This window comes from Thermobia domestica, chromosome 15, assembly GCF_964235325.1.
Source record: "Thermobia domestica chromosome 15, izTheDome1.hap1.1, whole genome shotgun sequence".
Classification (NCBI taxonomy): Eukaryota; Metazoa; Arthropoda; class Insecta; order Zygentoma; family Lepismatidae; genus Thermobia; species Thermobia domestica.
In genome coordinates, this window is record NC_137468.1 from 154,315,381 (window position 1) to 154,334,555 (window position 19,175).

The window sequence follows — 19,175 nt, forward strand, 5'->3', positions numbered from 1 at the left end:
AAACTATCCCAGCCCCAAGCCTCATTTATGTTGAAAATTTGATCGAGATCGGTCGGGTGGTTCAAGAGTTGTTAAGTCACAATCATAATCACTTTCGTTTTTATTTATATAGATTTTATTTATTTATCTTTTTTTTCCTTTCAGATTTCAAGTTTTGAGTTTAACTTTAGTCAGTAAAGTGTACTCTTGTTATATGATCACTGCATCTTAGTGCTCTAATTATTACATTTTGTAAAATTTACACTATTGGACTCTGAATCTCTGATAATCAAATGCTGCGTCACTAGCGACTAACTGCTGTTAGTTGAGAATAATAATAATTCTTTTCCTAGTAATATGCAGCGAATAAAATTTTGGAAGAAAATAGTGGATGCGTTCTTGATATTTCTTTATGGACGTAGTAGTACTACAGGTATCGCTTGAAGTTAAACGTATATACTATTGTATGCACAGTCTGATACCATCAATAACTTTATACTTAAACAAAATCTATTAAATATCATATACAGTATGTATATACAGGTAGCTACCATAATAGTTGCCAGATTCATGTATTGTATCACGTAATCTTTGTGAATTAGTACCAATGATTATTATTACATGGCGATTGTCTCACGTCCGTGCTGTGTTGGGTGGTAGTAGACGCATTCGTGGTACCATAGCCCAGATGTGATGCTACAAAATGGAGGATCTTTTCTATTTCCAAAGATTGCAAATTATGGGTGGCAAGGGTAGTTGGAATAAATGTAGCCAAGACTACCAGCTGTTAGTTGTGTCGAGAGCAATACTGTCCAAGATGATTGCGACACACAGAAGAAAGGGATACTGGGCGGAAACGAAGCCTAGGTGAGAGGGATCGCTGAGTATTGAAGAGGATGATCATAAAATACCGTAGAGCTAATGTGATACGGCTGAACTCAATCAGCACTTGGAAAACCATTTCTAATGCCACAGACCGATGAGAGTTGTATAACCTCGACATTCTCATTCGGGTTATGATTTGGAGACTGGTCAGCGCCACTAATGTGAAAAATATGGTGCTAAGGACGTAAAAGATAGACTGCTGATGATTAGAGGACAGTATTATGGTCAGACCTTTCAATATGTTTCCAGCAGGCCGGGTTTATGTACTAGATAACCAAAGAGATATACGAGGTGTGATAGGAAAGTTTTAAGACTGGGCTTGTAATTTAAAAATGGCAGTACTTACAGGCTGTTGTGATGGATCATCTTCAAAGTAGTCCTCTGCTGAATGAATACACCAAGCATTCCTGAAAATTATTTTCCGTGATGGTGTGAAGCACTCTCTCTGTATTTGCTTGAATGTCCTCAAATGAGTGAAATCTCTTCCCTTTCAATGACAATTTTAATTTAGGAAATAGGTAGAAGTCGGCCGGGGCCAAATCTGGGGAATACGGGGGTTGCGGAAGCACAGAAATGTTGAATTTGGCCAAAAATTCCTAGATCGACAACACACAAGGCACTGGTGCATTGTCGTGATGGAGAATCCAATTCTTTTCTTTCCAGACGGCAGGGCTTTTCCGCTGCACATTTTTGCGCAGACGCTGAAGGACACTTTTGTAGTATTTCTAGTTGACAGTCTGCCCCCTAAAGGCAAACTCATAATGCACGATACCCTTAGAACCGAAAAAAAAACAAACAAACAAAAACAAAACAAAAAAAAACACCAACATTGTCTTCACATTCGACCGACTTTGTCGCCCTTTCTTTGGTCTTGGTGAATCTAGGCTCTTCCACTGAGAAGATTGGGCCTTCATTTCTGGGTCATACCCATAAACACATGATTCATGACCTGTTATTATCCTATTCAAGAAATCTGAGTCAATTTCAGCTCGATTAAACAGTTCTTGGACCACTTCAAGTCTGTGTTGTTCTTCTTGTGTGACAACACTTCTGGAATCAATTTCGCGAACACTCAACGCATGTTCAAATCATCAATTAAAATTGACTGAACCGCATAGAAACTTAAATTCAGGTCTACAGCCATCTTCCAAATTGTAAGTCTACGGTTCTAGCGCACTAAATTGCCAACTTTTGCAATGTTTTCGTTAGTTAGTTTTTGATGTTGAAGGCCGGCCAGACCGGCGGTCATCCTCTACTGACTCGTGGCCATCTTTGAATCTGTGAAACCAGATAAACACGTTTGACCAGCTCAGACATTTGTCTCCAAAAGCTGTTTTTAAGAGTTCGTAAGTGTTTGAAGCAGATTTCCCAGTTTTAAAACAAAATTTCACACAAACGCGTTGTTACAATTTTTCATCCATTTTGCGCACTTAAAACTCCGCCAAGACACACACACACACACGCCCGCACTCAACTGGTTGCTACGCCGTACTGAATAAAGATATCTTGGTGCATGTTTCAACATGTCTCAAGGACACACCAAGCCACTGCTTCCATGCTAACGGGTAATTATATTTACTCCTCCTGAGCAGAGTTACCAGCTGTCTTAAAACTTTCCAATCACACCACGTATGTTTTTAACTGCTTACTTCTGCTAATATGGAAGTAATTACGTGGTATTCCTTGGGTTCTACTGTTACTCTCAAAGGAGAAATTATAGTGTAATCTCTCTAGCCAGGAAAATTCTGGAGCAAATCTGATGAGGACTTTATTCAAGAACGAGATGCGTCAGAATCGAAATATAAACTAGAAGTGAATTCAGAAGAAAGTGATATTGCCAGCGGAAATTCTGATAGAGATTCCGATGAAGTAGTTCGTTGCAGTCAAAACGAAAATGAATAATTTCAGTACCCTCTGTGACTCGCCGTCGTCTATAACATTGTCAAAGCATCTCCAAGGCCAGTGCATTCAAGTAATCTTGCAGCCTCAATAGCCCTTAGTCATAAACAGAAGGATAAGCTTATACGTGTAAACTATGAAGGAAATCCTTCTATCTGTATTCATAAAGATTGAAGTACAACCTTTTACTATTAGAGTATGAGCATATCCTATTAGATTGATCCTTGTGCTTCACATCGAAGTAAAATGGTATTCATAATCTTTACCTTTTACTTTTATTAAAAAGCATATTATTCAAAAATTATGAGTATGGTCAGTAGGAAACACACCGTTGTACTTAAATGTTTTGGAATGTTATGGCGGATGTTGTTCACCTAAGAGATGTGAAACATCACAAACCCCGGTTATGTGCACTTGTTCGTGATTTTAAACAACTATACCGTTTTGAAGAAGACAACTTAATGTGGCTTACAGATAGATTTATTGGTGCAAATCCAGAAACTCGGGGAGGTGCGCTGTCCTCCGATCATAAAATGAAGATATGTTTACACTGTCTCGCTGATCCCGGCTATCAAGATGGAATCAGAGAGGAGCTTAATGTTAGTCAGGCTACGGTATCTCAGACTGTAAATGCAGTGGTTGACAACATGATTGTGCAAGCACATAAATGGATAAAGTTCCCTTCTACCAACAGTGAAATAATGCAGGCTAAACAGTTATGACAAAGCAAATTTAGGTTTCCCACAGCAGTTGGCGTAGTTGACTGTACCCACGTAGGAATACTGAAAAGTCCATGGAGATGAGTTCATAAACCGGAAAGGTAAACCTAGTCTGAATGTACAAGCAACTTGTGGCGCCAGAGAAATGTTCACGAGTGTTGATATTAGCTGGCCTGGATCTGTGCATGATTCAAGTATATGGAATAATTTACAGGTGAGGTTACTATTAAGAAACAGAGCGAATGTTGTACTACTTGGTGATAAGGGGTATGGGATAGTACGATGTCTCATGACTCCGTTTACAAATTCTGCTCCTGGTGCTGAATTGAAATATAACAAACTTTTGAAAAAGGAGAGAATAATAACCGAACGATGTTTCCTCCAAGTGAAACGTCGATTTCTGATCTTACAGTACGTTTGCCGTACAAAGTTGGAAAATGTTCCAAAAATAATTATTGCTTTTTTTGTGCTCCATAATATTGCAAAAACTTTAGGCGATCCAGACTTTGAACGAGATGAGGAAGTATCAGAAGATGATCATCATCATCATCAACTCGATGATCATGATGAACTTTCTCTTCATCATTAAGGAAAAGAAATAAGAAGAAACTTGAATGTTATTGTAAACAGCCTGTAATTATTACTGTGGTGTAACTAATCAGACGTGCACATGAAGTTTAACTTTACAAGCAGTTTATACACCTTACTCTATAACTTCACAAGCAATTTATTTTAATCAGTTACTACAGTTTGTAAGGAAGATTCCTTATGCTGTATCATTTTCAGTTTTTTTCGTAGTATTTTTTAATAAGCGAGCTATTTGTGTATCTAGATGCTCAATTGTTTTGGCACCATTTACTTTAAATAATGAAGGATATTCTTGCAAGTATAAGATAATCATTATGAATACGAAAAAAGGATATTCTTAAACCGTTACTTTATACTCTAAAGCATAACCTTTTACTTCAACCTTATACTTGGAAATATATCCTTCAACTTTATGAATACGGCCTGTCTGAAGTTTTCAACATGTTCTTTGATCACTAAATTGTAGATACTGTATGCACCTTCACCAATTGTCAAGTGTCACGTGTTGTTTGTCGAACTGAGAGTGTTTCTTGGTGCGCTACTGACTGCTGGAGCTCTTTACTGCCGAAACGAAACAATTTCTGAACTGAACGAAATGTGAATAGGGCAACAGACAAAAACATCCACCGTGCAGTTTTTACTGCTGCCATGGCAAGGAACAGATTTTTAATATCGTTCAGTTTATTAGGTTTGACGATAAAATAACACGTGCTTAACGAAAAGAAAATAATAAACTTGCAGCCATACGTGACGTTTGTAATTGTCATATATATCTTTATGAATATTGTATAGTAGTTATATTATACTGTATATAAACAAATAGAAAAATGTACATTATTCCATACCACCACCTCTGAAAATTTAAAAAGCTCCGTAGTGAAATTTATGTCCTCAAATTTACAAAAACAAAAGTAAAAATTGTATGAAGAATGTAGAGGTACAGTCGTGATTCGCGGGAGTCAATTGTAGTAGTCGTCGAGGGAGTCAATTGTAGAAGTCAAGTCATTGACTCGAGAGAGCCACTTTAAACTAATTAAAATTTCCAATATAGGGCATCCGCAGACGAAAAAAAAAATCTAAATTAATTTTTATTGACCGTGTTCCTGAAGATGACTCCCAGTCACGACCTCTACTTCAATGAAGAGAGTAGATAACGAAGTTAGAAGGAAGAAGAACGGAAGAATAGGAGAGGAAAAAGATAGGAGAGAAAGAGGAAAAGGGGAAAGGTAAAAATATTAGAGGATTTTCTTTTCCATATCCTTCTTGTATTGCATACCGCTCATATCACTCTAACCTGGATCCAGGTAACTATGCAATTTCTAGTTACCCAAACCCAGCCCATTTTGTAAGGAGTGGCGATTGTTTATCTTTGAATTATATATAAACTGGTATATTTACTTAAATTTCGGTAATACTTTGAGTTGCTCAAATTTGAATAACAGAAATATAAATATATATATACATATTTTAATAAAAATTTTAAACATAATGTTTCACTTGGCTTTAGCTTATTCTTCGATGTTAGTTTGCCTTTCAGAGCCATATCAAACTAGAACTTACGTTATCACATCGACTATAACTATGGTGCGTTTTATACACATTCACATATATTTATATTATTACTGCACTTAATATCACAAGAAAACACTAGTACTTAAAATTTAAAAAAATCCATCCATCCACAAACATACACACTTACGCACAGGACGATGTTATTTTCTTAAGAAAAGGAATCATTCTATCTGAAGTTTTGAGTACATTTATTGTACAAATCATAGAGAAAGAAGAAAAAATAGGAAACATATATTCAATAGTAAGTAAAATCAAGGAGCAGACCAAAATCACAAGAATTAATGATTACAAAATTATAGGTTACACTATATATATTCGGATAAATTTTTGAAAACAAAATAAGGTAGAGTAAAATTTACAAATATAAATGTATATATATATCTGATGAAACGAAATAAAACAATAAAAAGGAGAAAAAAAAGGTAAATTTTACTTGGAATGAGTTCGTTTCTCATGTTATTATTAACTTCGCTTCTTAAAGCGCACGTTCACTGCACCATGTTAGGTGTCCTTGCACTAATGTGCACATTTCTTAACAAATTAAGTCCTTGCACAGAAGTTCACTTTAATTGACCCCTTGTACTACAAGAGTTTGCGAGCGTTCATTAAGAGGACAACTAATGTTCACGTGGTGTTTCTATTACACCTTTTCAAACCATTTCTAGTGGATATTTTTACACATTATCCAGTTTTTTCACTACTTAGTTGAAATCGGTTCAATTTCTTCTAAAGTTAAATCCAAGTCTCAAATTGAAATATACTACAAAGTTAATTATCATCACATTATACTCGTTCACCGGAGTTACAGGAACATCGGAGAGAAGTAAGTTTCAAATAATTAATGGAAAACTTAAATTGGTTGTATCAATTGAAGAGATTAGGTTTTTCCCTTTTTTCGAATTCAGTTGTTTAATCTCGCACCTTTAGATCTTAATTTCCGTCGCACTGTGACCACGATTACACTAAGGCGAAGAAGATTTAGTAATTTCGTACTGGGATGGTTCTAAAATATGGAGGCTAGGAAATTCCATTGAACACTCATCACTATCATAACCTGCCCTTTAACATGCTTCATGCTGTTACATACATATAGGATTTAGTTTGTGACATAGGGTTTATATTTCCCGATACCAAGGATTCACACGTAATATAGCATAGTGCTTTACATTCTACAATATACAATGATTATCTAACTACGTGCAACATATTTATGAAAAATTATGGCAAACACACACCGGCGGGGTAGGTAAAGACCCTTTAACACATTCACATATATTATCAATATTTACTTGTATATTCATCGTATTATATTTATTCTCCTTATATTTACTTTACTCTTTATTTTACGTCAATTACAACGTTTAAATAAATTTCAAGCTTCATTACCCATTGCCACACATTAAATACAGCTACGTAGTTAAAAATCACAATAAACATATCAAAAAATAATATATTAACGAATCCTTAATTGTTCTTTAAATAAGTTACCCAAAATTTATGGCAGGTATTAGAGAGGTTTCTAGATTCTCATGGTAATCGTAGAAACAAAAGTGGAATTAAAAAAGAGAGATGGAATTTTCTATAAACAATTGATAGTCCTGTACTATGTGGGAAAAAAAAAAAAATATATATATATATAGGTCTCATACCGTGCGATCGATCTCAAACACAACTGGCCAAAACTACTAGCATAAAGCTTCGTTAGTATTCGATAAGAGCAAATAACCTTACTAGTTCTGTCTGTCAATGTCTCAATTGAATGTTCCAAGTTAACTCTGCGTATGAACGATTTCATAGTCAAATACAAGAATGTAAAAGAAAAACGAAGAAAAATATATAAAATAAAATAAAAAGGGGGAGAGGAGGGTTAAAAAAATTAACCTGTCAATAGGAAAGTGCAAGAAAGAAAAGAAAACGAAAGAGAGAGAAGGGTCGCTAAGTGATAAACGAACCACAAAAAAATGTACGACAAGTGTCGATTTTAGACCGAAATTTATTTCTATTTTTCGAAACGGGGCGGGCTTAAATAACGCCACGCTGGGGTGTCTTCTGATCGGAAAGTTTCGCAAGTCCGTGCCCAGATCAATACATTTATAGGGAGAGAATAGTCCCCATAAATGTATTAATACTCACCGTATTCGGCCCAACCAATCAGAATTACGAACGGTCTAGCCGCAAGGTTGGTTAAGTCTACGTTTTGGAAATTTCTAAAATAACAGAAACTGTTCGATATCCCAACGACGAAAGTATGAGGTAAGGTAATAGAGATTTTAAAGAGACTATATTCAGACGGGGATAACCAAAGAAGATAAAAAATATAAATAAATTTTGTACTAACGAGTTGTTTGCCAAATTCTCGTTAGAGGCTCCCAGTGCACAAGGACGCCAACCTTGAAGTGTCGTGTAAATTTCCAGGCTATCTAATCTTAAATTAAGGAAATTGAAAATATAAGGGGGAGGGGAGAACGACACTCTGGTATAGAATTACATATATGAAAAAGGGTTTCTTTACAGTATTATTCACTCTTGTCCCATCCTTCACTTGTGAACCTTAATACAATATTAAATTCGACATCGACTGAGAAAGAGAAGAAATTAAAAAAAATCCTACGGGACTAACTCACATTAATTCAAGTTTTTTAGATTAGTTAGACACTTCGGTCGTATTACTTTTATGAATTAGCTACATTAATTCGTAGCTAAATATAAGCTATTCAACATTTATCGGTATTTGGAATTAATTTTTCTGAAAAAGACATTTCGTCGCCTTTCACAGCTATTTCTATCTATTCACTCTTCGATTTCTTAGTCTGTGTCATTCATAATCAGAACTCGAGTCAACAAATATTATGAATTTATTTGTACAAGGCAAACTCAATAGCCTAACTTAACACAACACTTGTTTCACGTGAGTTTGCAATGTGAGAGCCAGTGGTCAAGTGTTTCCTATCTAACGATGAATATTTAATAAGAGGTCAAGTAGCACAAGTATATCTCTAGTGGCAAAATTCTCTTGGCACAAGTATACTTTGGGATGGCCATTTACGTAAACAACGACTCATTTTAAAAATTCTATTTACTTATTATCGTGACGACTCACATTTAAAGCACACACAATCATTAATATAGCCATTTACACCACTATCAATCAATATATTAACTACTCCTAACCTACATTCGCAGTACTCTTTAATAAATCTTCTACTCAAGTCAACATATTAGCGGAAATACAATTGACCAATGGCTAGTACAAATCAAACTCCCATGAACCCAAACACTTGTATCCGTTACATACCGAATTAGTGTTTACCTTACGTAACTTTTTAGTAATATGAAAAATTTAACTATTGTGTTGAGTAATTTTACACGCATATTTTACTAGCATTCAATCCTAATTATTCTTAACAGGTGGGTAGATAAAACAACACGAGAAAATGTCTGTTTATAAAGTGACTGAAATAGCTTTTATGCTGTTAAGGTTCTAAAATACGGGCTAGGAAGTTCTGTTATAGTCAAACGCAAAGTTGAAATTTTACGATTACATAACTATTTCGAGTTGGAAGAGGTAAAAATTTGCAAATACCGATTCATCTAAATGCAACCTACTAACCTGAAATATTAAAATTACTCCAGTTATTATGATTTTTTAAAACTATAACAAAATATGCTCATTTTGTTAATATCCAATTCCTTAACCAGTCGACGACAATTGACGGACGCTTGTACGTACGCTGTTTCCCTACTAGAGGGCGCTGTGAATGCATAAGCTGTGCTGATAAAAGTTTAAACATCTGAATACTGAATTCCGTACTAAAGCAAGAATAAAATTAATTTTGTGGTTAAGGTTTTTGTCCAAAAAATGTAAGAAAGTAAATAATTAAGTGCATAAATATAACACCAAATCGTCCTCAATAACCCACTCACTCACATACACAACTATTCAACTACTGCACCATAATGACATTAATTACATAAAACTACACATAATATAAATACGAATTACTAATTAGAATCTACACGTATAAATATTTCACTATCCCAATAATATGGCTCTGAATACATAATATAAATATTTAAGATAAATTTAAGGAGAAAAATTTTCGGGGCCCATTGGCCCTGAAGTTTTCACTAAATCATTGCTAAATTCAAGAGGACCTATTAAATTGTTCTGAGAAGATTCCCCCCCTGAAGAGAGAGGAATCTTTGCGCAATTTACCTACATTGTGAAAATATCCTACATTGTGGGAGCAACAAATCAAGAATTCTAATTAGTAATTCGTATTTATATTATGTGTAGTTTTATGTAATTAATGTCATTATGGTGCAGTAGTTGAATAGTTGTGTATGTGAGTGAGTGGATTATTGAGGACGATTTAGTGTTATATTTATGCACTTAATTATTTACTTTCTTACATTTTTTGGACAAAAACCTTAACCACAAAATTAATTTTATTCTTGCTTTAGTACGGAATTCAGTATTCAGATGTTTAAACTTTTATCAGCACAGCTTATGCATTCACAGCGCCCTCTAGTAGGGAAACAGCGTACGCACAAGCGTCCGTCAATTGTCGTCGACTGGTTAAGGAATTGGATATTAACAAAATGAGCATATTTTGTTATAGTTTTAAAAAATCATAATAACTGGAGTAATTTTAATATTTCAGGTTAGTAGGTTGCATTTAGATGAATCGGTATTTGCAAATTTTTACCTCTTCCAACTCGAAATAGTTATGTAATCGTAAAATTTCAACTTTGCGTTTGACTATAACAGAACTTCCTAGCCCGTGTTTTAGAACCTTAACAGCATAAAAGCTATTTCAGTCACTTTATAAACAGACATTTTCTCGTGTTGTTTTATCTACCCACCTGTTAAGAATAATTAGGATTGAATGCTAGTAAAATATGCGTGTAAAATTACTCAACACAATAGTTAAATTTTTCATATTACTAAAAAGTTACGTAAGGTAAACACTAATTCGGTATGTAACGGATACAAGTGTTTGGGTTCATGGGAGTTTGATTTGTACTAGCCATTGGTCAATTGTATTTCCGCTAATATGTTGACTTGAGTAGAAGATTTATTAAAGAGTACTGCAAATGTAGGTTAGGAGTAGTTAATATATTGATTGATAGTGGTGTAAATGGCTATATTAATGATTGTGTGTGCTTTAAATGTGAGTCGTCACGATAATAAGTAAATAGAATTTTTAAAATGAGTCGTTGTTTACGTAAATGGCCATCCCAAAGTATACTTGTGCCAAGAGAATTTTGCCACTAGAGATATACTTGTGCTACTTGACCTCTTATTAAATATTCATCGTTAGATAGGAAACACTTGACCACTGGCTCTCACATTGCAAACTCACGTGAAACAAGTGTTGTGTTAAGTTAGGCTATTGAGTTTGCCTTGTACAAATAAATTCATAATATTTGTTGACTCGAGTTCTGATTATGAATGACACAGACTAAGAAATCGAAGAGTGAATAGATAGAAATAGCTGTGAAAGGCGACGAAATGTCTTTTTCAGAAAAATTAATTCCAAATACCGATAAATGTTGAATAGCTTATATTTAGCTACGAATTAATGTAGCTAATTCATAAAAGTAATACGACCGAAGTGTCTAACTAATCTAAAAAACTTGAATTAATGTGAGTTAGTCCCGTAGGATTTTTTTTAATTTCTTGTCTTTCTCAGTCGATGTCGAATTTAATATTGTATTAAGGTTCACAAGTGAAGGATGGGACAAGAGTGAATAATACTGTAAAGAAATCCTTTTACGTATTTGTAATTCCATACCAGAGTGTCGTTCTCCCCCCCCCCTTATATTTTCAATTTCCTTAATTTAAGATTAGATAGCCTGGAAATTTACACGACACTTCAAGGTTGGCGTCCTTGTGCACTGGGAGCCACTAACGAGAATTTGGCAAACAACTCGTTAGTACAAAATTTATTTATTTTTTTATCTTCTTTGGTTATCCCCGTCTGAATATAGTCTCTTTAAAATCTCTATTACCTTACCTCATACTTTCGTCGTTGGGATATCGAACAGTTTTTGTTATTTTAGAAATTTCCAAAACGTAGACTTAACCAACCTTACGGCTAGACCGTTCGTAATTCTGATTGGTTGGGCCGAATACGGTGAGTATTAATACATTTATGGGGACTATTCTCTCCCTATAAATGTATTGATCTGGGCACGGACTTGCGAAACTTTCCGATCAGAAGACACCCCAGCGTGGCGTTATTTAAGCCCGCCCCGTTTCGAAAAATAGAAATAAATTTCGGTCTAAAATCGACACTTGTCGTACATTTTTTTGTGGTTCGTTTATCACTTAACGACCCTTCTCTCTCTTTCGTCTTCTTTTCTTTCTTTCACTTTCCTATTGACAGGTTAATTTTTTAACCCTCCTCTCCCCCTTTTTATTTTATTTTATATATTTTTCTTCGTTTTTCTTTTACATTCTTGTATTTGACTATGAAATCGTTCATACGCAGAGTTAACTTGGAACATTCAATTGAGACATTGACAGACAGAACTAGTAAGGTTATTTGCTCTTCTCGAATACTAACGAAGCTTTATGCTAGTAGTTTTGGCCAGTTGTGTTTGAGATCGATCGCACGGTATGAGACCTATATATATATATATATATATATATATATATATATATATATTCCCCACATAATACAGGCCTATCAATTGTTTATAGAAAATTCCATGTCTTTTTTTTTTAATTTCACTTTTGTTTCCACGATTACCATGAGAATCTAGAAACCTCTGTAATACCTGCCATAAATTTTGGGTAACTTATTTAAAGAACAATTAAGGATTCGTTAATATATTATTTTTTGATATGTTTATTGTGATTTTTAACTACGTAGCTGTATTTAATGTGTGGCAATGGGTAATGAAGCTTGAAATTTATTTAAACGTTGTAATTGACGTAAAATAAAGAGTAAAGTAAATATAAGGAGAATAAATATAATACGATGAATATATAAGTAAATATTGATAATATATGTGAATGTGTTAAAGGGTATTTACCTACCCTGCCGGTGTGTGTTAGCCATAATTTTTCATAAATATGTTGCACGTAGTTAGATAATCATTGTATATTGTAGAATGTAAAGCACTATGCTATATTACGTGTGAATCCTTGGTATCGGGAAATATAAACCCTATGTCACAAACTAAATCCTATATGTATGTAACAGCATGAAGCATGTTAAAGGGCAGGTTATGATAGTGATGAGTGTTCAATGGAATTTCCTAGCCTCCATATTTTAGAACCATCCCAGTACGAAATTACTAAATCTTCTTCACCTTAGTGTAATCGTGGTCACAGTGCGACGGAAATTAAGATCTAAAGGTGCGAGATTAAACAACTGAATTCGAAAAAAGGGGAAAAAAAACTAATCTCTTCAATTGATACAACCAATTTATGTTTTCCATTAATTATTTGAAACTTACTTCTCTTCGATGTTTTTGTAACTCCGGTGAACGAGTATAATGTGATGATAATTAACTTTGTAGTATATTTCAATTTGAGACTTGGATTTAACTTTAGAAGAAATTGAACCGATTTCAACTAAGTAGTGGAAAAACTGGATAATGTGTAAAAATATCCACTAGAAATGGTTTGAAAAGGTGTAATAGAAACACCACGTGAACATTAGTTGTCCTCTTAATGAACGCTCGCAAACTCTTGTAGTACAAGGGGTCAATTAAAGTGAACTTCTGTGCAAGGACTTTTGTCAAGAAATGTGCACTTTAGTGCAAGGACACTTAACATGGTGCAGTGAACGTGCGCTTTAAGAAGCGAAGTTAATAATAACATGAGAAACGAACTCATTCCAAGTAAAATTTACCTTTTTTTTCTCCTTTTTATTGTTTTTTTCGTTTCATCAGATATATATATATATATATATATATATATATATATATATATATATATATATATATATATATATATTTATATTTGTAAATTTTACTCTACCTTATTTTGTTTTCAAAAATTTATCCGAATATATAGTGTAACCTATAATTTTGTAATCACCAATTCTTGTGATTTTGGTCTGCTCCTTGATTTTACTTACTATTGAATATATGTTTCCTATTTTTTCTTCTTTCTCTATGATTTGTACAATAAATGTACTCAAAACTTCAGATAGAATGATTCCTTTTCTTAAGAAAATAACATCGTCCTGTGCGTAAGTGTGTTTGTTTGTGGATGGATGGATTTTTTTTTTTAATTTTAAGTACTAGTGTTTTCTTGTGATATTAAGTGCAGTAATAATATAAATATATGTGAATGTGTATAAAACGCACCATAGTTATAGTCGATGTGATAACGTAAGTTCTAGTTTGATATGGCTCTGAAAGGCAAACTAACATCGAAGAATAAGCTAAAGCCAGGTGAAACATTATGTTTAAAATTCTTATTAATATATATATATATATATATATATATATATATATATATATATATATTTGTGTTATTCAAATTTGAGCAACTCAAAGTATTACCGAAATTTAAGTAAATATACCAGTTTATATATAATTCAAAGATAAACAATCGCCACTCCTTACAAAATGGGCTGGGTTTGGGTAACTAGAAATTGCATAGTTACCTGGATCCAGGTTCGAGTGGTATGAGCGGTATGCAATACAAGAAGGATATGGAAAAGGAAATCCTCTAATATTTCCACCTTTCCTCCTTTCCTCTTTATCTTTTCCTCTCTTTCTCTCCTATCTTTTTCCTCTCCTATTCTTCCGTTTTTCTTCCTTCTAACTTCGTTATTTACTCTCTTTATTGAAGTAGAGGTCGTGACTGGAAGTCATCTTCAGGAACACGGTCAATAAAAATTAATTTAGATTTTTTTTTCGTCTTGGGAAGCCCGATATTGGAAATTTTAATTAGTTTAAATTGGCTCTCTCGAGTCAATGACTTGACTTCTATAATTGACTCCTGCGACTCACGACTGTACCTCTACAAGAACTCAACACTGTTGAAATAAACATAATATTTAATGTTAAGAATACTTATTTATCTTAAATGTATATTTAGACATCCAAAGAACCTAACTTGTGTAACCTTCTACACTACTATGCAAGGGCGCCCATGTTGTGGTTTCCAAGGGGGGGCAATTATAAGCGACATTTCAAATGTAGGCTCAAATTTTACGGTAACTATTCTTAAAAAAAAGAAAAAAAAAAAAAACTTGGGTTTTCGATCTTCCGAAGCACAATTTCCTCTAAAGTCAGTGTGCAAGCGCCCCACATTGCCCCCCTGATGGGCGCCCTTGCTACTATGTTAAGAAATAAATTTCTTAAAAAAAGCATGGTGTACCCAGAAGACCTCAGCTTGGTAAACAAAGTTAACGCCTTGCAACCGTATTGATTTGAGTTCCTGTGTATCTCCGTTTCAACAGATGAGCTTTGAGGCTTCTCTTCTTTATTTGAAAGAAGCTGTTATAGAAGGTAAGCACAATATTTGTACCAATGGTTTATTGAATATACCAGGTGTTCCAGGACTTGGTATGTTAAGGTTAAGAGCTGACGAACTTAATTTCGAAATCGCGATGTGGTTGATGTGCTGACGAAACATCACTCTACTAAAAGCTGAAGGCCAGAGTTTTGGCTATAATGTCAAGGAATATAGATTTTGTGAGTCTTTCGTGAGAAGCATATTGATCACTGATCTTTTCATTACTCTCGTTAAACACCTCAAGAAATCAATCGGTCTCTCAATGGTAGAGCATATTCAAAGGGAAAGGGTCCCAGGTTCAACCCAAAACCGAACACTTTTATAGTAGAGATTTTGTTTACGTTGTTTCTCGAGTTTTTTCTCATTTCTTTTCACTATTTCTAACTATATTTAATCTGAACTTAGTATCCGTCTCCTTAGTCTAAAAACTATAAGTATCTGGCGTTAAAGATATTTTTTTTTTTTTTGTAGTTTAACATCTTACGAGATATTCTTTACACAGAAAACAGACATTACATCAATAAATGCTGAATTAATCCTTCATGACGCTATACGTAAATTCTAAAAGTTTGTGAAATATTTTCCACAGGGAAGGTTGTCTAAGGAAAGATAAATCCTTGCAACCAATTGAAAATATGAGAAAAATGCATACATATTGTGTTTACATACAACATGTATTACAACTTGCCGAAAACAAAACTTTCATGGTGAGTTTAAAAGTCACTGGAGAGATAATCTTCTGATTTTATTCGAAGAAGGTAAAATTTTACTTTTTTCCCTCCCTCCCTTGCGTTCCTTACCCTAATGAAAATTTTGAATTTTCCTTTCATAATACAAAAATCCGTTGAGAGCACGGTTGCCAAGATTCACTTAATCGAGCGTAACTTTGTTCTTTTGCGTACAATTTTAATATTATTTCATTATTTTGGGGGACCGCGGTGGCTCAGTAGTAGAGTGTTCACCTCTAGTGCATGGGGTCCTTGGTTCGATCCCAGCTCGAGCCAAGTGAACTTTGTGATGGACAAACACCGTGTGCGTGGGTTTCCTCGGGGTTCTCCCGATTCCTCCCACTTTCTTCATTCCACCACTTCATTCATTTCTTATCGTCACTTTCTCCTTTACCCTAGCCGACATATACGTGGGACGTAAAACTCAGATTTCATTTCATTTTTCATATTATTTTGTGAACATTTTTGTAGAAGAAAAGTTTTGTACCATCTACACTTACTCGTTACTCAACTTTAGCACATTGGCAAGGGAAGAAAAACATTTAATAAATGCAAAAAAATCGAGAAGTATAAAAAAATGGAAATTCTTCAATTTTATGTCCCTACGTCCCACGGATAAGCTGGCTAGGCTAAATGAGGCGGTGATGATGAGAAATGAATGAAATGGTGGAATGAAGAAAGTGGGAGGAAATGGGAGAACCCTGAGAAAACCTACGCAAATTGTGTTTGTTCACCACAAAGTTCACTTGGCGCGAGCTGCGATCGAATCAGGGACCCCATGAACCAGAGGTGGACGCTCTACCACTGAGCCATCGCGGCCCCTCGAGAACTATAGTATACGCACAAGATTTAATGAGCGTAGATGTAGATTCACATTTATCAAAGTTTGGTGATATTCATGAGTTTTCGTTGTTAATATCTAAGAACATTAGCAGGTTTATTAGTATTATTATAGAGGAAACTTGTCACCGTAGGTGGAAGTGAGAATTCAGTATTAAAAGGAAGTAATCATACATGTAAATGTTTGAGTAGTAAATTATTATAGAATGATGGAGGTAAGTAGGAAAAGTAACATACATTGTCCATTGCAGGAGATAAGGGAAGTTTTTAAAGTATACGGAATTACAGTAGATCTCCGACACTTGCTTCTTGTAGCTGATTACATGACGTATAGTGGTACTATATTGCCTTGCAACCGTATTGGTTTGAGTTCCTGTGTATCTCCGTTTCAACAGATGAGCTTTGAGGCTTCTCTTCTTTATTTGAAAGAAGCTGTTATAGAAGGTAAGCACAATATTTGTACCAATGGTTTATTGAATATACCAGGTGTTCCAGAATTCCTATTATGATTACTATCAGATATAACTTACAAACCAAATTACACAGATCATCGCAGACATTCGCAAAACACACCATCTTTACCCAATTTTGTTTATGTATCACTAGAGGAGGCTCAGTGTAGGCTGTGACATGCAGAAAAGTAAGTCATCAACTACAGTGCCAAAGAAATTTTACCGTCAATTTGATGTGATTCTAAGGTGAATAGAGAACCTTAGGATAATTAATAGTATGAGTTAACTACCGTGGAGTGTGTGATCAGGAGTGTCGTAAGAAACTGTCGAAAATTTGCAAGCTTTGTGATAGTGTACCATCAAGAAATCAATTCTTCGCGGGAATTACAGGTACAATACCAATAGTCCATAGGATTCAGTATAAGTGATTGCATCTTCATGTATACGAAGATAGATTGTGCAAACATTGAAGTCAAATGACTGTCCTTTTAGTTTTGAATTCTTTCTTTCTATATTGAACAAAATCATTGAATGCATGCTGTGATTTAGTTTTTAATAAATCCACTTCTTACGTGCCTCAACGAAGAACGTACGATTATTGAGTGTTGAAAATATCTATACTACTCGTAAACGCATTTGCCAGGGAATATTTACTATGGCATACTCGGACAGTATCTTTTACCACAGATAAAATAATCCACAACTATCCATCATTAGTCTTAAGAAATTCGAGATATTCTGAATAGACATTTCCCATGGGTAGGGGTTACACCGTAGCGGTCAATCTCCATCTTGCCCCTGCTTTCTGGTTACTTTTATTTTGTTTTATTTTGAAGATATAGGGGCGCGGTGGCTCATTTGTAAAGCATTCACCTTTTCTGCATGGGGTTCTGGGTTCGATCCCAGCTCGTGCCAAGTGAACTTTGTGGTGGACAAACACCGTGTGCATGGGTTTTCTCGGGGTTCTTACGTTTCCTTCCACTCTTCATTTCACCATTTCATTCATTTCTCATCATCACCGTCTCCTTTAGCCTAGCAGGCGTATCCGTGGGACGTAAAACTTAAATGTTTTATTTTTTTCTTTTGAAGATACGTTAAAGATAGGTAAATACAAAATATCGTCAACAACTTGCAGTAGTTATAAAGGAACATATTGAGGTTTACTAATTGGAAACAAACTTTAGTAGATAGTGGTACACTTGTAAAAGTCCTCAGTGCTCTGTGTCATTTGGTTTGAGAACTATAATTGATCGTAATTGTAAGGGGAGTTTTATGATATCCTTCGTATTAATACTATGAATGATACTTGTAACTTTGTAATTAATAAGACATTGATATCCTATTTCTGTCTTTATTCAGTAATATTGATGTTTAAATAAAAGTTATATTATTTGAGAAATTGTTTATACTACAATCACATGATACTATTGCGAAGAAATTAGCTTTCCATAATAGAGAAATGAAGGAATCAAGTTCCAAATGTATTTGTAAGGAAAGAAAATAAAGTGTAAAATTACTGTGGTAACATTTTCGGTGAAATGTATTTGAACAAGTCTGTTTAGTTTTATAGATTACGTGTGGTAAACATCGAATATTGGACTTACAATTGTGAATTTCTCGTACCTTCGGCTTACATGAGATACAACATATACTGTACTACATACTCCATAAACATATTACCAGTCCTTATTGTTGCACATTTATTACGCGGCAAAAATGCAAACCATAGTGAAAGCCTTCAACACGTTTATGTTCAATCTGCTAGATTATTACCATTAGATTATTACCAAATATAAACAAACAAAAGTGTTTAAAATTTGAATGGCTAGAAGTGTCGTATTTAAAATCTACAACTATGGACAAGGGAAACTAGATCAACTCCTCTCATAGACAGTTTATTGATTTATATCGACTGAATTGGCAACGCTGCTATCTCCTATGTAGTTGAGACATGCCCATGAAGCTAGCGTCTTTATTAGTTTGGTGTCTCAACTTGCAAATGCCAGAGTTTCGTGTTTGTGCTGAA

The 19,175-nt window shown here is 34.5% G+C and overlaps 1 protein-coding gene across 2 annotated transcripts in view; it reads left to right on the forward strand.

The window, feature by feature from the left end:
* Nucleotides 1–19,175, forward strand: part of LOC145671309 (DNA-directed RNA polymerase I subunit RPA1-like) — a 267,751-nt gene that overhangs the window by 245,439 nt on the left and 3,137 nt on the right. For both annotated transcript variants that reach the window (XM_081740284.1, XM_081740283.1), the window contains one exon: nt 16,949–17,141. In XM_081740284.1, the coding sequence (XP_081596410.1) occupies nt 16,949–17,141 (193 nt within the window). The remainder of the gene's footprint in view (nt 1–16,948; nt 17,142–19,175) is intronic.